The 21,891-nt window shown below is 40.7% G+C and overlaps 1 protein-coding gene across 2 annotated transcripts; it reads left to right on the top strand.

Moving 5' to 3' along the window:
• Window positions 1-2,405: 2,405 nt before the first annotated feature.
• rnf2 (ring finger protein 2) lies at window positions 2,406-16,377 on the top strand. Of its 2 annotated transcripts, XM_084058263.1 has the most exons (11): window positions 2,406-2,482; window positions 6,285-6,379; window positions 9,612-9,772; window positions 10,263-10,345; window positions 10,784-10,916; window positions 11,568-11,670; window positions 11,920-11,988; window positions 12,105-12,245; window positions 12,511-12,683; window positions 14,300-14,489; window positions 14,777-16,377. In XM_084058263.1, exons 2-11 carry the CDS (start codon window positions 6,290-6,292, stop codon window positions 14,876-14,878), a joined length of 1,245 nt encoding a protein of 414 aa, XP_083914389.1. In that variant the 5' UTR covers window positions 2,406-2,482; window positions 6,285-6,289; the 3' UTR covers window positions 14,879-16,377. The 2 variants fall into 2 exon arrangements, with proteins under 2 accessions (XP_083914389.1, XP_083914390.1); XM_084058264.1 differs by lacking the exons at window positions 11,920-11,988; window positions 12,105-12,245.
• Window positions 16,378-21,891: the final 5,514 nt, after the last annotated feature.

Genomic DNA, 21,891 nt, shown 5'->3' with positions numbered 1-21,891 from the left:
CCTCTTGGTTCTCCAACATCTCAATGTCACTAAAAACTAAGCTTCAGACCACCAAAAACAAACTGATTCGACAACTTCTCTGCCTAAAGCCCATGGGTGTTCACTCTCCATTCCGACATCTCACCACTCCGACTAGTGGCTTCCGCGTGCGGTTAGGGTTAGGGTTAGGGTTAGGTATAGGGTTCGTCAACGTCGGAAAGGCGACATGTCGGAAAGGAGAAATGCACCCAAGCCCATGACCTACCTAATTCCAACACACTTTGGTAGTCTGGGATGGCACAGGGTTAAGCAATTAAAAATGTGATTGGTATATAAGATAGTCAAAGGGGCAGTGCCCTCAATACCATCATACATGACTAATTACTTCTCCAAAGTGAATGACACCTACAGCCACTGATGGAGTTATTTTGATTGATCATAATTTGTCTAGTGCCCTAAACCTGCTTTAAATGTCAAATTAATGTAATAGCTGTCATATTGGCCTAAATTCCATCATACTCTATTCTCCCTATGTTCTCCTGTCTCTGTCTATGCAAGGTCAAACTAGCTACAGGCGTTCTGTGGCTATCAGTTGTTTTAAGAACACTGTATCTCGGTGTTCTCCTCTGCGCTAACAATTCCTTCAGCGCCACTGAAGTCACCACTGACCAGTGACCGGTCAGACCCGAGGTCAACGTGTTATTCGAGACATATGGACGCTGTTTTTCCAAAGATAAACGGTCACACCATCATCATCATCTTCATCATCTACCATCCTCATCTGACGACGACGTAATCATCACTATCCACCAATGGCAGGACTACACCTCCGAAGGCTGGACGCTCGATGTATCTTCAATGATGTCATATGTTTATGTTACCGGACGCTGTTAAAGTCCAGGGCTTTCTCTGTTTAACGGGAGAGAGACGACGACCGATGATGCGTTAACACCTGCTGATACTGTAAACTTTCCATTACTCTCTCTGTCTGAATACAAGATATTCCCTACACCCAATGGCTGCCTGTGTTCTGAGTCTGGTTTTTCTTTGTCGCCTTTGATGAAAGTTACCGGTACTTATATACATACTTATGTGATGTTCTGCCATGCATGGGTATCTATATATATGGGTGATAAGGAAAAATAACAGCTCTATCAGCCACAATACCAGAGGGAGCGACAATGATCTGGGACATGAAAATTCTCATTCTACTACTCTGCCACCAAAATGTGTAATGCCCTGACACATTAAAAGATGGCAATCACTGGATTCTTTCAAAACTAGCCTGAAAAAACATCTATCAGGAGACCACAAAGGGAGGTAAGTGCAACTTCTCTTAGAAAGAAGGTATCATTCACTGCTGACATTTCCCCTTTTCTCCTTGGTACAGTGTTTTGTATTTGTTGATGACATGTATTATTGTGTTATTTCTTTATGCTATGTTGATGAATTATATGGGAGCGCAATGGAAACAAGTCCCCAATACTTTTTAACCTTTAATGTCTGACTGTACCTCGTGCTGTTTACATTTCTGACTAATAAGTTCAAGTTCATATTCAATAATACTTCAATAAGATGTTTGCTGTTTTTAACATGTATGTAAAGCACTTTGTAACTATGTTTGGAAAAGCTATACATATAGAATTCATTCATTGATTCATATCGGTTGTTATCTTTTGGTAAAAGTCAAATAAAACTTAAGAGAACAGAAGTATACTTAATGTTGTGTAATTTAGCACCTTTCATCCGTTCATGGTGTCACTGATGCTTGGGGTCATATGTCTATGTCGATCGCATATCTAGCCTTCCAAACACAAAAAAACAAAGATTAAATTAAAAACTTTGATGCCATCTAGTGGCAACATTGGTAACGGATTTCACTTAACTTTTATTGATCCCCAGGGGTAAATTCAGATGTCATAGCAGCAACAGCATAGTCGAGAACATAATAATAATAATTATAATAATAATAAAAAAAATAATAATAATGATAATAATAGTTAGATTTAGATTCTGACACTCGACATCTACACTGGGCCTCTGAATGAATGAGGTAAGATATATAGGCTACAGTCAATCAATAAATATGTATGAATGCAGTCTATCAACAGCGAATACATGAATGAATATATCACCAATGAGTATGAATATATGGGCTAGAGTACATTCTATCAACAGCGTGTATATTGAAAGTTTCAATTCACGCGCACGCACGCACGCACACACACCTCCTTTCCAAAAAATGCAAGAAAAAAGGAGGAAAGGCGTGTGTGTGTGTGTGTGTGTGTGTGTGTGTGTGTGTGTGTGTGTGTGTGTGTGTGCGTGCGTGCGTGCGTGCGTGTGTGTGCGTGTGTGTGTGCGTGCGTGCGGATTTTCAGTCTGGCACATTGCCTACAGTTCCCAGAGTGCATGGCGACAAGTAAATCCGCCATATTGCCTATGCCATAACGCGCACAGTGGCTACTAGCTCTAGCTGGATCTGCTCGTGTCCACAACAGAAAATGTAAGTGTTTAAACAAACATTATTCTCTAAATCACAACTAGACAGCGTAACCTGCATTAATTGACTGGATCATGGGACGATGATTGTTTATATATATTGATGTATTCGTGTCGAAAAGGAGGAAGCGTCATTTTGTGAAGCACAAAAGGGATTCGTGCGTCGCCTCTTTCTGTTGTTGTTTTTTTCTCTCTGTCACAGCGCCAATTACACTGCAGTTTATTGTTTATTGTTAGTATGTTATCCTTCAAACTGACATAAAACCACGAATTCGAGCCCCATAGTCGACATACTGTCTCTTTCTCTTGTATTTTTTTAAAACTAGAATGTGGCTCCTGTCGTTAGCATCACGAAGAGAGCAGCTAGCAGGGTTGCCAGGTTTTGCGAGAGCAACAAGCATCCAGGTCTATGAAAACAAGCCCAAAAGAAGCGAGCCCTTCGACCTTTAAACATTTAAACAAAACATAACTATTTGAAAATAGCCTATCTGCAAGCTCACAACGTAGATCTGTTATTTTCAACATCAACAACAACAAATCTTGAAATTTTGAAAAATGTGGAATATTATTTGAAACGTCTATGGGGGTCCCTGGCATCAAATATTTTCAGATGGGGCATGGGGGTCCGCAGACGAATACATAGTAATTTTGGGGTCCTTGACTTGAACATGTTTGAGAAACACTGGTTTTAACAACATAAGGAAACAAGCCCAAATAAGCAACTAACACTTAATAAACGAGCCCCAAAAACTAACCAATATTTACAAGCAACGTAACCGAAAAACAAGCCCACAAGTCGCGTATAATAAGCGGACATGGCAACACTAGTCTTTAGCATCACGAAGAGCAGCTAGCCTCTAAAGGCTAATTTACACTTCTTCGGACGACCGTATCGCTCGACAAAAACAACGTATTTTCAACATAAATGACGTATTTTTATTGTCAACTGATTAAGTGTTGACGATGCATTATTGCCAATCGATACGGTTGACTTGGCTAACTATACAAACTGAGCTTCAAATGAACTAGCCGACCTTCTACACACTACACAGTGTGTAGGCTATGGATGGGGGTTGGGATCTGTCTATTTACTGAAATGTGCCCAACAGCTGCCGAAGAAAAACATGTTTGCCTCACTTAACTCCTAAGTCCCATTGTTAATCAAACTACTCAGTTGCATGTATTATAGAGTAATAATACATATTCTATTCTGGAAACATCATTTATGTTGTTGATAAAGAAGGGGGGATGGTTGCAGTGCTAAGGATATTCCAGTTTTGGTTGGGAGGTGTGGCAACATGGGATAGGTGACATCTATCATTAATTTATTTAATAACCTAATGTAAAAGGTAGTTGGTGTCTGATTGATTGAATACTTTATTAACAGTTTGCAGCAAAAAAAAAAAAGCACAGCGTTCCATACAAAAGGATGCTAAAAGGATGCTAAAAGGATAACCCAAGAAAGCACTGTGGCTTGTTTCCATTGGGGTCCTGTGTATTCAATTCATCCACCAGCCCCATAGCGTTATAATCAATTATATCAATACTAAGTTCTTTTAAGAAGAAAAAAAAGAAAGAGGGGTTATATCCAGTATCCAGGTATTTATTTTTCACACAGAATTTTTCGGTAAATAAATAGTTACTGTATCGATTTTAAATCATTGAATCGAATTGTATCGTTGTAAATTAACCTGTCCTGTATCGTTCATGTATCGTATCGACTAAATCACTGAATCGAAACGTGTCGTTCTAAATTAACCTGTATCGTTCATGTATCGTATCGACAACCAAGTATCGTGATACGTATCGAATCGTTGTTAAAACGTATCGTTACACCCCTAGTTATAATGCTTTGTGAATGTGTCAGACGTCCAAACACAATGAGAATGTTGACTAGCCTTAGACACCAGGCCACATGTTTATTTGTAGGGTTTCCCATAGAAAAGCTGTCTATCCTTAAGGTAACTGCTTTTGAGGGACGAACAATGTGGCCGTGGGTCTGTTGGTGTAATTAATATTCCATCATTTTCAACTTGACAACATATGTTCTAGGCCTGCCTGGGAGCCAAATTAGCAGAGGTCTCTGTAATCCTCTGACAGAAACTCTAACATTAACAGACCAGGACAGCCAGAAATGTTGGTTATACATTTCTGTATATAAGCCCAAAACGACAACAAATTACAACGTTAATGTAGAATTGGTACAACAGGGATTGTAGATCCTTTTTGTTTTGTATGGCAAAATGGATGGATACATATGTCAGATGACTGACTCAACTTAAAACTAGGTATTCACAATATTAATGACAAATGTACTGAGCATACTAGTAGAGGAGGAAAAACAACTGTCACCTCCAATACAATCAGAGTTGTAGAGAGAGTCTGAGACACTTTAATATTTAGTCCCTATGTTGTATCGCCATTCTAACAAGATAATTACAACATTATATATCTTTTCCATATTGTAAAAATAAACCTTTATTTAACCATTAAAAATATTACTTTTACAAGAATGAACTGGCCAAGAAGCAGATAAGTGACACACATTCACAAAAAAAGATAGACATAAGAGGACATTACAATAAAGAGCACAGCCAATATGACAGACTGCCGATATTGTGCAGCCCTGTAACAAGTAAAACTCAATCTGAGTGCCAAAACAGGCTCTGGGGAAAAAAACGATCCGGATCCATTTTTCCCCCAATTTTGTCTCTGGTGAAGACTGGTTGCGGTTGAAACATGTTTGCGTAGCCATGTTTTTATTTATTATCGTCTACCTTTTCCCTCTTGTTATTCTTTCCTCTCTTAGATCCAGATCATATTTGGTCCATGAAGATCATATTTAGTCCTGACATTAAAATCACAATCCAGAGAGTCATGTGCCTGGTAGAAATGTGGCATTGACTGTTTACATATTATTTAGATAGATGCCAGCTTTGATGTCTTCTTGTTATCCTGGTTATTTAATAGCAAATAACTATTTTCTTAGTACTCTAATTTCTTGACTTCTTACCATGCCGATGGTTAAAGGTAAAAACACACTGCCACCGAATGACAAGTGTCAAGATAAATCCCCACACTGGTGGTGGTTGTGAGGCAAATTAATAACACGAAAACAATGCTCCCTGGTGTGTAAGGACCTTTAAACTTAAAGTTGTGATGATAATGCACTGCTGAAGAAAACGGCATTGTTTATTATCATCCTTGTGATCATACTTACAAGTGAAGATGGGTAAATATTAGATTATACTGAGACTTGAACAAATTTCAGATGTGCATCATTCTCTGTTGCTGAGTGAATATGTTCTTTCACATCACACTGATCATAGATTCACGCAAAAAAAAGATATTGGATGCAATTTGCATACCGTTTTACATATGTATTCCAAATAGTTGAAATCCTATATTAATCCCATACCTCCACACTTGTGAAAGGCAGAGAGATCACATAAAACCATATTTCTATTGCTATGAGAGTATGCAACTTCCATAACGAATGAAATAAGGTTGATTTGTCTTTCATTGTTAGTACTGTAGAGTGCAGTGTTCACAAGTTTTAATTAAAGGTTGCACAGGCAAAATGTATTCCACATTTGTGACCTTAATAGGTGTACTGCACTAAAGCCTTGCCAGAGGTCAGATCTCAAAGGAAGACAAGAAGCAACCATGTCATAGACTGCTCCAATTAGATTTCAATTTAAACCAATTGCTCATTTACAAGATTTGTTTTATTTCGTTTTTATCTGTCCTTCTGTTTTACATGTCTTTTGAGGATTTCTAAGTTGATGTGATTGTGTGTGTTTCAGTATTCATGATGACCCAGACTGTTCAGACCAATGGGGTCCAACCCCTGAGTAAGACCTGGGAACTGAGTCTCTACGAACTACAGAGAACTCCTCAGGTAACATTGTATCCCTATTCTGCCCTTTTCAGATACTGGCATCTACAATAACGATGAACCTAAAATACTCAAAATAACACCACGCACTGTTCTGTTGTTAAGCCTTGACGTTGCGCCCCATCAGAACAACTTCCGCGCCCAAATGTGTATTTTGCCAATATGCGCAGTGCTGTGTCCCTCGCTGTTTTAACAGATCTGAGACTGAAATAACGACTAAAGTGTCATTCTACCGCTTTCCTGGCAACGTTTAAGAGAAGAGGAATTCGTTAATTTATATATATATATATATATATATATATATATATATATATATATATATATATATATATATATATATATATATATATATATATATATATATATTACACACACACACACACACACACACACACACACACACACACACACACACACACACACACACAAAATAAATATTATAATAATAATTAAGTATGTATATAAATATATATATATACTCGCCTACTTTTCACTGTCTGTGATATTAGTATTAAGACCTTTTTTAACCCTCAATGGTTCATTTCTGAAAAAGGAGGTTATGGTAAAAAAGATTTATGGGTTCGGACATGTTTGCAGGCATGCAAAAGTGTCACTTTTCAGCTACAGTCACCTTTTCAGCTACAAAATCACACATTTATGAGTTATTAATTTCATCATGCGTCTCGCTAGCCAATCACAGTACGTCCTGCGAAGTGACGTGCTTACATTTTTTACATTATTATTAATTTCATCATGCGTCTCGCTAGCCAATCACAGCGCGTCTGCGAAGTTCGAAGTTAATTTCATCATGTGAGCGGTGAGATTTATGAGTTATTAATTTCATCATGCGTCTCGCTAGCCAATCACAGTATGTCCTGTGAAGTGACGTGCTTACATTTTTACTCTCCGCCAGGAGAGTATTGTTATCACTGCGTTTTCACTTTCTAAACATGACACACCGATTGGTCAAGCCTCACGTGACACGTGAAATACTGTGATCTGATTGGCTAGTGACGCCACCGGGCCTATATATACATGGCATCACTCTGACAGTGTCTCCGCCACTGTCAGAGTGAGGTAAGACGGGAACCATGAAATGGCTGCATGGCTGATACATAATTGGCAGATAGGACAGATAGGACATTTATATAGACAGGAGGGATATGACATAGGACACTTATACAGACAGGAGGGATAGGACACTCACACAGACAGAACGGAAGAGGACACTTACCCAGACAGGTTGGATAGGACACTTACATATACAAGAGGGATAGCGACCTATAAATACATGTGTCACTGTGATAAGCCAGATTCCAATACCGAAAATCCGGCCACTAGCTCACTCCCAGACCTTCGAACCGGAAGTAGTCAAGTATCGCGGTCCAATTGTTCCTATCTGCCAATTATGTATCAGCCATGCAGCCATTTCATGGTTCCCGTCTTACCTCACTCTTTCTAAACATGACACACCGATTGGTCAAGCCTCACGTGACACGTGAAATACTGTGATCTGATTGGCTAGTGACGCCACCGGGCCTATATATACATGGCATCACTCTGACAGTGTCTCCGACACTGTCAGAGTGAGGTAAGACGGGAACCATGAAATGGCTGCATGGCTGATACATAATTGGCAGATAGGACAGATAGGACATTTATATAGACAGGAGGGATATGACATAGGACACTTATACAGACAGGAGGGATAGGACACTCACACAGACAGAACGGAAGAGGACACTTACCCAGACAGGTTGGATAGGGCACTTACATATACAAGAGGGATAGCGACCTATAAATACATGTGTCACTGTGATAAGCCAGATTCCAATACCGAAAATCCGGCCACTAGCTCACTCCCAGACCTTCGAACCGGAAGTAGTCAAGTATCGCGGTCCAATTGTTCCTATCTGTCTTATTGGACAGATAGGACAGATAGGACACTTATATAGACAGGAGGGATATGACACTTACATAGACAGGACGGATAGGACAGGAGGGATAGGACACTTACACAGAATGAACGGAAGAGGACACTTACACAGACAGGATGGATAGGACACTTGCATATACAAGAGGGATAGCGACCTTCGCGACCTTCGAACCAACACAAGTCTTCTGGCGGAGAGTTGTGCTCCGAGGAGCACTTTTTCTAGTTTACATTATTATTAATTTCATCATGCGTCTCGCTAGCCAATCACAGCACGTCTGCGAAGTTTGAAGTTAATTTCATCATGTGCCAATCACAGCACGTCCTGCAAAGCTTAGCCTATGGGCTTGTTTTCCACAGCATGGCGTCACAGCGAAAGACAAATTTTCACGACGGAAAGAAAAACTTTCGCCACGGATGGGTCCTAAACCCTCTTATAGGAGCGGTTGCACCGCTCAAAAACAAATATTAATGAAGTCTACTCTGTGATGTACGTGACGGTTTTCCTGCAATGAAGTAAGTTGGAGAACTAGAAAAGTGTGCTTCTCGGAGTGCAGGTCTCCACCAGGCCGGTTGCAACCGCCCCTATATGTGAGGTTTGGACATCGACATTCCATTGCACCCCCAACCCTGCGCTGTGATTGGCCACCATTGTACCCCCCTAACCCTGCACCGTGATTGGCCACCATGACTCTATTCAGGACTGTGATTGGCTAGAAACACATGACACATGTGCATAGCCCTATAAATAGGACTATGCACTTTTATGTTTTTTTTTAAGTGAATCACTTCCATCACTGTGATGACCACTGTGACCACACCGCCCACTTCATACTGGGTGTGATTTTTTTAGCGGCGCTAGCCGCTCTATACCTTTAGGTATAGAGCGGATATTAGCCCTCTATACCTGGCTTTTGCGTCAACGTTCTGATTGGTCAGGCTCGCCAAGGTTCTGATTGGTCAGGTCCGTCAACGTTCTGATTGGTCAGGCTCGCCAAGGTTCTGATTGGTCAGGTCCGTCAACGTTCTGATTGGTCAGGCTCGCCAAGGTTCTGATTGGTCAGGTCCGTCAACGTTCTGATTGGTCAGGTCCGTCAACGTTCTGATTGGTCACTATTCATGACATCACTATGTTACTATTCATGACATCACTATGATGTCATGAATATAGAATTAGATGTCTATATATTTTGTCATAGAAACACATATCTATGACAAAATATATCAAAGGCGCCGCTACCTTCACACAGGTGTGATTTTTTTATATTTGTGTTGATATTCCTGTTTCCTCTGTGATTCCAGGAGGCCATAACAGATGGATTGGAGATAGCGGTATCACCCAGGTCTCTCCACAGTGAATTGATGTGTCCGATCTGCCTGGACATGCTGAAGAACACCATGACAACCAAAGAATGTCTACACCGCTTCTGCGCCGACTGCATCATCACTGCACTGAGATCTGGGTGAGTTTGGTCCCATAATGCAATCCAGTCTCGCTATAAAGATGTTTTTATTTAACAGGCCCTAATGCTTTTGTTGGCGGTGAAGAGATGGGAATGTTACCACAGAGGAAGAAGCATGTTATGTGACACCGGTATTTGTACGCTGGTCAGTGGATGAACTGTTTGAGCCACCAGGGCACCTTAACTAGCACTGTTTAGCTGTGCTGTGCAAAGCATTTTAACCCCTTTGTGTAAATCTGGGTAGCGCTGTTTGTCTTGGCTGCTGAATTAGGACAGGACCTGTTTAGCATTGGAGTTGAAAGCAGGCTAGCTCTGTTTTACATTTAATGATGGCCAGACTGCTAATGAAGTTAGCCAGTTGTTCCGAATGTAAATGAATATGCAGTTAACCTACTTAATTTTAAAAGACAAAAGACTCCTATCAGTAGAACTTTCTGTTCATTCCCCCTATCTGTCTATATCCCCCACTAATCTCTCTCTCTCCCTCCAGTAATAAGGAGTGTCCTACCTGTCGTAAGAAGCTGGTGTCCAAGAGGTCACTGCGTCCAGACCCAAACTTTGATGCTCTGATCAGTAAGTGTCTTAATGCTTCAAAGTGAAGTTTGATCTCAGTAATCATAGAGCATATCCTGAAGTTGCTGCAAAATGTAAAAAAAATGCTGACATTTAGACTGACATTTAGACTTCTAACCATGTCAAACTTAGTTTGTAACCTTATATATATTATATTGACAACATATTGAATATATATATATATATATATATATATATATGCAAGTTTTTTTTAGGTGGAAATTATTTTAATGGATCAGGTCACTAATGTTTCTAATCTGGTATACCTTAGTTTTCAGTAAATAACTAAAGATCCTATGTCAACTGGCCTTACATCGTACCATCACAGGACTGTGAATGATATTGTGAGGGGAGGGGGCAGCATGGCACAGTGCAACAATGCCAAACATTCATTATTATGCGTTGCTGGGTAACTGAGATTGTCTTGTGGTGTCTCAGGTAAGATCTACCCCAGTCGTGATGAGTACGAGGCTCACCAAGAGAGGGTGTTGGCTCGCATCAGCAAACACAACAACCAGCAAGCTCTGTCTCACAGCATAGAAGAGGGGCTGAAAATACAGGCTATGACCAGGTACACACACAAACACACGAAACGCAACAGTAATCAGATTTTTGTGACTTAAGTTAATTAAGGAGTGACTGAAGACATAGGCTATGATGAGATGAGCCATGCACATACACCCGTATCACATGGTACAGAACCAGAGCAAAGTTGCAAAATATGTTTATTAAATAAGAACGTTTGTTATGTCCTATTTCTGCACGGATTTGGAGTTTGCTCAAGTAGGTCTTAGAAGAAACATAGTAGCCCACCCACAATTAAAATCATCGAAAATGATACATCAATTGCCATATACTGTAGCTAGGAGAAGGCACAATGGAAGTGCTTATAATAGAAGCACACTGCACAGTGTTGCCTCATTCTGCAAACTTGAAAGCAATGAGGCAATGGGACATTCATAATCTGTCTGCTTCTTAAGCCAATGTCACACTTTACAAACAAGCTTTATAGACATGTGTTTGCTATTTACGCATGCAATACAAACAGTTGGAGCACTTGTGAAATCTATTCAGATTCCTATGAACAAACTGATATACTGATGAATCCCACATTGTATAAATGCATGTACAAGTGATATAGAATGAAATTTGTTCAGCTCAGATTTGATAAATGAGGTCCTGTGGGGGTGTGTAATTATTATTGCATGACTGTTTGTTACAGACTGCAACGTGGTAAGAAACACACAGTGGAGAACGGCGGCAGTGGAGCGGAGGACAATGGAGACTCCTCCCACTGTAGCAACGCGTCTGTTCATAGTAACCAGGTGGGTTTGTTTATCAATTAAACTGTACGAGAGGTTAGAGCTTTGTAATATCTCTTTAGAAACTAACATTATTTTATGCTGCATACATACGCTTCAGATCCAGATGAATTCACACAGCTGTGAGAAAAGCAGAGGCGAGGGCTCTGTCTAGTTAGCTGCTAGCTAGGATCCAGTGGATGTAAACGGACACCCAGTGGGTGATTCACACATGTACTAATAGCATGTCAAATCACATGTTTGAATTTTCAGATGAAAAGGTTAAAAGACTGGCTGAGCAAAAACATAAAGAGAAGTGGTGACCATGGTGGTGAGGAGGAGGTTAGTTGGGGGGTTTGAAAGGGGAGCAAATAGATACACATTTGTTTGGAAATGCCAAGCTTTTTAAATGCTTTGCCATGTTTCCAAATACAACTGTACTGACTATGTCCAACTAGACAGGACAGGCGGTGAGGCAGGGCAGCTCAGATATGAGTGGAGGCCAGAGCAGAGGAAGCAAAGGAGAAGCAGGACAGAAGCATAGAGGAGAGGAGCAAAATGCAGCTGCAGCTGCTATTGTTGTACCAGGAAGAGCAGAGGTAGGAGAACCAATAACAGCAAGACTGCTGCTGCTACATCACGCCCGAGTGTGTTGTGAGGCACCGGTTGTACAGATGTAGATAACACAAACCATGTCGATTAAAAGGCGTATCCACTTTAACCTGAGTATTTGTCTATCACCGTTAGACCGATCTCGCCCGCAAAGCCAGCTTATAGCACCAATGACAGCAGATAAAATAATTTGGCTACTATGTTGTTCATATGTCCATATATCTAACTCTGGGTTCCATCCTAATCCTCTAGGAGGCAGGCCCGAGCATCAAGCGCACCAAGACCAGTGATGACAGCGGTTTGGATATGGACAATGCAGCTGAGAACGGGGGTGGGGATTCTGTCATTGAAGGGGGTGCCAGCGAAATAGAACTGGTTTTTAGGCCGCATCCTACTTTGATGGAGAAGGACGACGCTCAAAACAGGTACACACACACTGCCACATCTTTCCTCTCTTACCTTTTACAGAAAATAAAGCATGCCAATTGTAAAGTCCTCAAAACAGTATTTCCATTAAAGTGTCTGAAAAGAGCTTGAATTGCCTGTGAACCGCGTATCTGTGGTACAGGGGTTGGCCTTAGTCTGTGTGTTACAAAGAATCAGTGCTTCATATTTAGGTTGATCTGAAGAACTGAGATTTAAGACGGCAAACATTGATGAAGGTGTAGTTTAATGACAAGATAATAACTTAATATCAGCAAGAGACTCCAGATCATATTTTCCAAGACATTTAATGAGTACCGTATCTTCCCATCTACCGTATCTTCTCTACATGATCCGATCTTTGTATGTTCCTACATAATACAGTTTCACAGTCACTGCCATTGTAAAGGAATGTTTAGTAGACACCTCTCGCATTGCAGGCTTTCATTTCCGATCACTAAGTCAACAATGTTATTTTAATTCTTGGTCAAAATACGCAGGTACAACATGCCAGCTGAAAACGCATATATAAAAAGAAAATAAATCATTTTATTACAGAAAACAGAAACAAATCAGTAGAAAACAATACCTTACATATATTTGCTATTTAAATGGCATTCTTCTTGTGCTTTTGTAACATCAGTTCTGGAGATGGGGCCATCTATGCCATATATGAGGCTTGAAATCCTGTCTAGGCTCAGAGTTGGCTAGACTAATCTGTGTCAGCGTTGTTACTGCCCAACACGTGCCGTGTCTGGTTACTATAGTAACGGAATGGGGCGTCAAGGACAGTGGTAGTGAGTGAGGAATAAGGGAAGCGCACTGTAGCTCGACCACTGTGGACCTTCATCAGACCTGATGTCTTGAGTGTGTGGACTTCCCTTCCTTTCCTCCAATGAGAGAGAGAGAGAGAGAGATGTTAACTGTTGGTGAATGAATGTAGTCAGTCAAATCAGTGGAGTGGCCGTGTGTGTCCCTTTGACTTTGTGGTGTCTAGTGTTTGTTTGATGTTCCAGTGTGAATGAGCAGGTGAGAAGTCTCGACTGTAGTCAGTGCTTCACTCTGTGGACTAATTTTATACTTGGGCAAAGGCAATAGTGATGCATCAGTATTACTAATGGAAAAATATAACATAAATATATTGTGATTGTAATGATATCAATCACAATATTTGATTTATGTTTAATAACTTGATATGGAGTCAGGAAATGACTGATCAAAGCGAAATTGATGTTGGTACTGACTCACACTTTCTTTTACCACGGTTGTAACTTGGCAGGTATGATAAATGTCTTTAAAAGTACATGCATGGTTTAATGTCTGATTAGATCCCATCCATATGAAGTGTCATGTGCCTCCACTCATATTGTTCACACATGATCTGTCATCAAGACAGCGTATCAAAACAGATGTCCAATTTACTTGGGGTCCCCCCCCCCCCCCCCCCCCCCCCCCCCCCAAGTAAATTGAAAATTCTAAATGAGCTAGAACAGTGGAAAGTTCTAATTTGATGTACATCCATAATATATACAGCCACCTCATATCTGCTCTGTGTCTTAAAAGATGTAACCTGTTCTCTGACAGCTGTCGATCCATTTCTTTCTCAAAATCTGTCTAGTGTGGAGTTTGTCCCTCGTTACATAAAGACATCAGGGAACGCTACAGTGGACCACCTGTCCAAGTATCTGGCTGTCCGGCTGGCGTTGGAAGAACTGAGAAGAAACGCAGAAGCCAGTCCTGTTAACGTAGAAGCTGCCTCAGAGAAACAGTACACCATCTACATACCTACCGCTGCAAACCAGTTTACTGTAAGTATAGACGAACACACACGTGCATACAATAAAACTCTAGTGTCTGGTTCCTAATCAACATGATTGTTAATATTGAATAAAAAAATAAAACCAACAACTATTCCCACAACGGTACTCATTGACTAGAAGTAAAAAAAAAAATACTGAGCTAAGAGTCCTCTTTATCCAAGTGAAAGACAAAAAAGACGAGACACAAGAAAACACACATATTTTGATGTTGATGACTGAGATAACAATTCATTGGCTTTTAACGCATTCCTTCTCAAACTGTGTTCCATTATTAGGTCCTCAATGGCTCGTTTTCTCTGGAGCTGGTCAGTGAGAAGTACTGGAAAGTTAACAAACCCATGGAGCTGTACTTTGCCCCCACTAAAGAACACAAGTAGACACACAAGCTCACACATCAACACTTATCACACACCACTCATGTAAAACACACACACACACACACACACACACACACACACACACACACACACACACACACACACACACACACACACACACGAGGAGGAAGTGAAAGTGGGACTGCTAAAAACGTGTCAGAAGGAGGAGAGGAGAGAGGGGCTTGCAGGCTCCTGAAATGGACTCATGTAAAAAGAACTCTCTTTTTTTGTTTTTTGTATTCTCTGTATCATTTTCTCTGTCTATGTAGTTGAAGGTAGCAGGTCAGTGAAGCAGCTGAAAGGCCAGAATTTGACATAGTCTCTCCAACCTTTGAGAAGCAGGCTCAATTCACTCATTACTTAAGCTTCATTCAGGTTATTAAAGTAGTTCAACAACACAAACGGTGTTAAGTTGTTGAGTACAGTGTCATCTACAGGGCCAAAGGTGTGGGCGAAGGGGCGAAGATTCTACCTGCGTTTAGTGAATGTAGCACCTGCATACAGCTCTACATACCTACAGGTCTACTAGGTCCTGTCAAAGTTTTATCTGGTCATAGAGGACAACCTCAGAATGCAGAACTCCCCCCACTGCACTCAGGGGTTCATTTCACTCAATGGTACATGCCAGCATCTGTTGTCTCAAGAAACCCATGATTGTAGGCAGGCACATAAGTAAAAACTGCCTCTCTGCCAGCAGAGTCCCCTGGAGAAATCCATGTAACGGCGATTCACAGACAATATACTGTAATACTAATAGATTTGTAGCGTACAAGCTGCTTTTCTGACCGGTTACCTGGTAGGAACAGAAACTGTCTTCTAAAATCTGTGCACAATAAAATCTGTAGTGTTCATTTAACTCTGAGTGTAAAAATAGAAGCAATTTGTACACGCATAGTTAAATTAATAATGAGGATTTTACTATGTAGCTACCCTCTATGGCTTTGCCCTTTTATAAATGTCTTTTTGTAATTGGGATGGGAAAAGGGGGTGGGATGGGTTTGGGGCTTCTTATGCAGAGCCTTAGATAGTTTGGATGTTGTAGTTAGATGTTATAATTTTCTCTGGACGCCATATTAATGTCTCAAACCTGTTCCATGGCTGTTGGTAAATAACCAGTGAAACAAACTCAAAATGACCTTACAATGTTGAGCACCTCACCATGATGATGTTATGGAGGAAATTGTTTCACGTTTACCACCAGCACTTCATTCTATGTTCAAGAAATGGGGGCGACCAAACTCTTTGTGGCTCTGGTATTTTGGACAGACAATACAGCAGCAAGTGTATGAAGTTTAAATTGTTTTTTTTGTTTTTGTTGTGTATCTGTATGTGAACAGACAAGACGGCATGGGTTTGGCAGAATGTGTGAATACAGCTTATTTCTTACTCCACCTAGCGCCTTTTACACCAAGTCTTTGTGTGTGATCTCAGTTTATACAGATCGGGGTCCACATGTCCCACAATAAAGGAAAGTGCTCCCTGCACTTGCTATTGTGTGACTGAAGTGTGTGTGAGTGTTGCGATGCCAGGTACATATAATAAATGTCAACTTAAATGTGGTTGGGCAGTATACCAGGAATTCTCAAACCTTTTTTTTTTTAACTATAATTTTTATCCCACGATTTTGTAACCCTTATTTTTTCACCCAGTGCCAATTGCCTATGTAATCCTGGGCGCTACTCTCCCTCTGCCAGCCTAGGGAGAGCCCAAGCTGAAGCTCATGCCTCGTTCAATGCATGAGGAGCAAGCAGGCCGCTTCTTATCACCCGACAGGGGGGAGGTTCCCTGGTTAGACGTAGCGCGTGGAAGGAACACGTTATTCCAACCAGTTCCTTTCCCCTCCATCAGGCGCCCTGGCTGACCAGGGGGAGGCAGTATAGTGACCAGGATTACTGCATGTTTTTGTGAGGGTATTAACTACCCTAGGAGACACGGGGAGAACATGCAAACTCCACTCAAACCTTTTTAACCAAATTTGATAAGTGCGGTTTCTTCCTAGTTGTACAATTAACATGATTGCGAACACTCACCAAAAACAGGTATTGCAACATCTAGTGCCTCCTAGCCTGGTTCCAGACGAATCTGCCTTTGCAAAATTGCATGCACTTTAGCCCTCGGCAGATTAGGTCTGGCCCCCCTCCATAGAGATTTCAATTCTCTCCCTCCGCAGTTGTGCGGAGCCAACCAGGGCCCAGTATCCAAATGTGGGCGGGCTTATCACCTTATTTGGAGCAATGACGTACAAGGAAGCACTGCTCTGATTGGTTCGTTCAAGGAAGCACTGCTCTGATTGGTTTAGGTCTAACCAATAGAGTCCGTTTGGATCTTTTTGTGACCGCCCCTTGGAAGAAAATCTACCGTTGATAGGGACCAGACTAATATCCACGCAGTGTGTCGTGTGATATTGTCTGGCTACGCGAGGCTAAGTGCCTCCCATATACTAGAAGACTTTGAAAATACTTAAAGACTAAAGACCCACTCATGTCTGCCATACACTAAAAATACTTTGAAAAGACTTAAAGTCTGACAACCTCCCACATCTAAAGAAAATGTCAGTTTATGAAAGATTTTGCATAGAGAATATGTAAAATAGCAAATAATGCAGTCGTGTCTGGCATTGGCCCTATGAGAAGCGTTTCTCAGTATAAAGCCTAGTCATAAGTAAAACTTATATTTGCCAAATAAACTACATGGATGTACCAAGGGGCAAGCATCTGTAAATTGAGGCTATAATAGAAAGACCCGCCCTCGCTGCGGTTTCAGCCAATAGCATTAATTTCCTTTCACATTTTGGACCGTATATCAACCGGATATAGAAGGATGCTGCATTTGTAATCGCTGCAAAATAGGCTTCATTTACGGTCAGTAGAAACCAATGGCGTGACTGTGCATATTGTTTTACAGCCTATGGCATGGACACAATAAATTACTGCTCAGGGTTTGTTTTGGGCCCACTTGGATGTCCAGCATAGCCAAGAGAAGAATGAGAAATGTCTATTAAATGGGGTTGGTACACAAGATAATGCTTCTAGTACACAACTATGAAAGGCAAAAGTCTGCTGTCTCCAGTACATGCAAAAAGGATTTTCTGGAAGCCTTCTAAGGCTACACTTCAGCTGTGTTTCCACTGGAGTACCAGTACATTGCTGGGTAAAACATAAAGATAAATTGCTGGCATAGTGAAAAAACAGCTTCACACATATCTCAAATATTTTCCTGTCTAACTGCATCATTTTTGTTAGACAATAAACCTCATTCTATGTGTTCAACATTGAATTATTAATTGCCTACATTTGAGAAGTAGTTCAAGTGCTAATTGATACCCACTTGAAATACTGAGGTTGTGTTGCTACCTACTTAAATCCATTTGAGGTGCTGACTGAGATGTTACAGTTAGCATTTCAGGCTATTCTGTAGTGAAAAGTACTCTCAAGTTAAAGCTATCGAAGCCCATTTCCACCACTGAATTTAAAAAAGGCATGACTTTTCCCTGGAATTTTGCCTTTCATATGGAAGCCTAGAAAAACTTCTCACCCTAGCCGTTAACCATTTGTGAGAGAAAAAAGGATTCTGAGATATACAATTTGAATTGTGAGACGATAACTCGGTATGCTTCTTGCCACAAGCATATTAAGGAAATGTGATTTTATGAGGGATTCTTCAGTTGAACCTTTTTTGGGGAACCAAACTGTTTGTGGCCTAATAACATAGGACATAGAACAATGTAAAAAAACATCACTATCATACCAGTGAAAACACTACAAAAGAAACCCTTTAGCATTTGTTGTCCATCTATTCTACTAGCTGTTTTACTGCAGAAGAGAGGGGGTTGTACAGACACAGTCGGCAATAAAAACTGATGACCCCTCAGGCGCAATTCATCGTCATCACTGACGGATGCCTATGATGATTTCAACAAATGTATGGTTTTCCTGAAAACATGATAAGGATTGGATGACGGGAACTGTGACACATGTGAGTGACCTACACATTACAATTCCTTGTTTTAATGTTTTAATTCCTTGTTCTTTGTTTGCTCAAGGTGGAAATCCAGAACTTTTGCAAGTATTTCCAAAGGATATGAAACTGTACACTGAATGGAGCAGATACACTTTTTAACCTGTCCACTCTTAATCTGTCCAGCACAAAATTAATCAGTACATCAGGTGGCCAGTCTTATCATTTCATAGATAGAAAGTCTATGAAATAATGGAATCTTATCTGCATGTTTTATTGCTGAGCTCTCAATTGCCAGTAATCTCACGACACTTCTCCCTGTTAGTTTCATTTACTGTCAATGAGGGTTATGCAACAGGCCATGAAGCATTATATATTCTCTACACCTCAGTCGCTCAGTTAGTTCAGACTTACTGTAAACAGGCAAACAGAAGACTTGGCTGACTGGAAGACTACTTTCTACCAGGAGTTCAGAAATGGGACCAGTGAAAACCTTCAGGGTGACAACCTATAACCGCAACAATGACAGTAACACGTATACCAGAGGTGATGTTGTCTCAGGGAAACTCACGCTGGAACTCATTGAAGACCTTAAAATTGTTTCCTTGACTGTGAAGTTGAAGGGTCAGACCAAGGTGTCCTGGGTGGAATATCGTTGGTCTAGCATCTATGGTTTGTCTAGCAAATTGTACAGCGCCAGGGAACTCCACTGCCATCTGCAGCAAGACATCCTTCCAGAGGGGAAAGGTGGGTGATGGGGCGTCATTTGGGGTCCCAGGGGAGGACTATTGCCACCCCCTAGTGTTCGCATTTAACCTCAAATTCAGTTATTTTCTGTGTGTGTGTGTGTGTGTGTGTGTGTGTGTGTGTGTGTGTGTGTGTGTGTGTGTGTGTGTGTGTGTGTGTGTGTGTGTGTGTGTGTGTGTGTGTGTGTGTGTGTGTATGTATGTATGTATGTATGTATGTATGTATGTATGTATGTATGTATATATATATTGCTACGTGTCATTACAGAGACTCATGTCCTCACGGCTGGCTCCCATGTCTTCCCATTCAACATCCCCATCCCTGACAAGTATGATTTTTTTTGTGTTTTGTGTTATTATTTGCTATCATTCCTCTTTCAAGCTTTTCTTTTTTTTCTTTTTCTTTTTTTTACCGAATAAGTACAACATAACCTGTAGAAAAAGCTTTCTCTGTCTCTCTTGGTCCTTCTGTCTAGAGACATGCCACAATCCTTTGTAGGAGATCTTGGATTTGTTTCTTACAACGTGAGAGCAACGATTAAGCAAACTACCACGAAGAGGGATATAAAAACTAGGGGTTATCTAAGATTTCTCTCCAGTGAGGACATGAGCACCATCGTGCCTGAGCTGATGGTAAGGTTTGATGGTAATTGTTTGTAGAGTTTTAGTTACTTTTTACCACTATGTATTTTATCACAAAGATGCCCACTGCAAACTGCAGGTATTGATTCCTTTACTCTGTCTCCTTCCCAAGAGTCCAAAGCGCCACACCAAGACGAAAAAGAAAATGTGGTTTAACCCTGGCACTGTGGCTGTGGAGATGTATTTACCAAAAATGGGCTATCACCAAGGTAAAATATTTGTACTGGTTGTGAAGCCCAATGGTTCTCAAACTTGTCAAGGACCCCCAAATTAATTTGTAATTGGCCTCGGACCCCCTTCAGAAAATATTTTGTGCCAGGGATTCCCCATACAATATTTTAAAAGTATTCCATGTTTTTTCAAATTTCTTCAGGATTGTGTTTGAAAATAGCAGATTTACAAGCTCAAAAAGATTTTTATACATTTGAGAACTTGAAATGGGACATTCTGCATAATGAGTACTTTTACTTTTGGTACTTTTAAGTACATTTTGATGCCAATACTTTTGTACCTTTACTCAAGTACATGTTGAATTCCAGACTTTTACTATATTGCAGTATTGATACTTTTACTTAAGTAAAACATTTGAGTACTTTTTCCACCACTGTACATGACATGTTGCATGTCACAAATTGTAGTCCATGTAAAAAGGAGAAATGCTATGTTAAAGAACGGGACTTTGCAGAATGTTATATAAGATAGAATGTATGATGTATTTTAATGTAAACATTGTGTTCTCCCTGCAGCAGAGGGGATTTCCGTTACAGCATCAGTAGAGAACAAGTCATCCATTCCTATAGATATACAATGCACCCTCTACGAGAAGGTCAGTAGAATATCTTTAACCAGGGGCAAAAGGACTTACCATGGATACTCCACATACAGAGTGTGCACATGCATGGTTATTGTAAAACACAAAGCCAATTTAACCATTGAAGTATTTTTTATCAGGGGCTTCTCAGATTCATATTTGCTCCATCTCTTTGACCCCCCCTCCCTCCCCCCAAACAAAGTTCCTTCATACAAGTTATGTCATTTTCAATTAGTATGCGAGTGTTTGTTCATATTCACTCACTCCTTACTAGTAGAATGATATCATTGAACACACTAATGGCATATTAGCCTACTGTAACTCTTACAGAGCAACAACTCAGTAGTAACTAAGTCATAATTCAATCAAGACAAAGTAGAATAAATAACATTCTTTCCGTACATGCATATTTTTTTCAACTACGACCCAATGTTTATACTCTTTGTTCAGGCCAAAGTTGGTTCTATTGATTAATGATTAATGATGACTAATGATTAATGATTAATCATTGCACGTAGCGGCATTAGCAGTGATTGGACACATCGTTCCTATCTGCTTGTTGTGTTTTGCCATCAGGTCACTGGGGTGACCAAAAAGAGGAAGGTCAAGACCAGAGACCTGGCAACAGAGAATATGGACACTGTTCCCCCCAACACCAATCAGACACTCAGCACGGTCATCAACTTCCCTTCAAACTGCAGTCCCTCTCTCCTCAACAGTGACATCCTCAAAGTGGAGTACCGCCTGCAGGTGTGTGTGTGTGTGTGTGTGTGTGTGTGTGTGTGTGTGTGTGTGTGTGTGTGTGTGTGTGTGTGTGTGTGTGTGTGTGTGTGTGTGTGTGTGTGTGTGTGTGTGTG

The sequence above is a fragment of the Gymnoscopelus microlampas genome, assembly GCF_963454915.1.
Source record: "Gymnoscopelus microlampas genome assembly, chromosome: 5".
In the NCBI taxonomy this organism is placed as follows: Eukaryota; Metazoa; Chordata; class Actinopteri; order Myctophiformes; family Myctophidae; genus Gymnoscopelus; species Gymnoscopelus microlampas.
This window is presented reverse-complemented; position numbering and strand designations above follow the sequence as displayed.

Excerpts from the sequence above, each read along its gene's own strand:
- rnf2 (XM_084058263.1), top strand. The coding sequence starts at position 6,290 with ATGATGACCCAGACTGTTCAGACCAATGGGGTCCAACCCCTGAGTAAG. Across the intron at positions 10,346-10,783 it reads AAACTTTGATGCTCTGATCA|GTAAGATCTACCCCAGTCGT; the intron begins GTAAGTGTCTTA and ends GTGGTGTCTCAG. Across the intron at positions 12,246-12,510 it reads TTGTACCAGGAAGAGCAGAG|GAGGCAGGCCCGAGCATCAA; the intron begins GTAGGAGAACCA and ends CTAATCCTCTAG.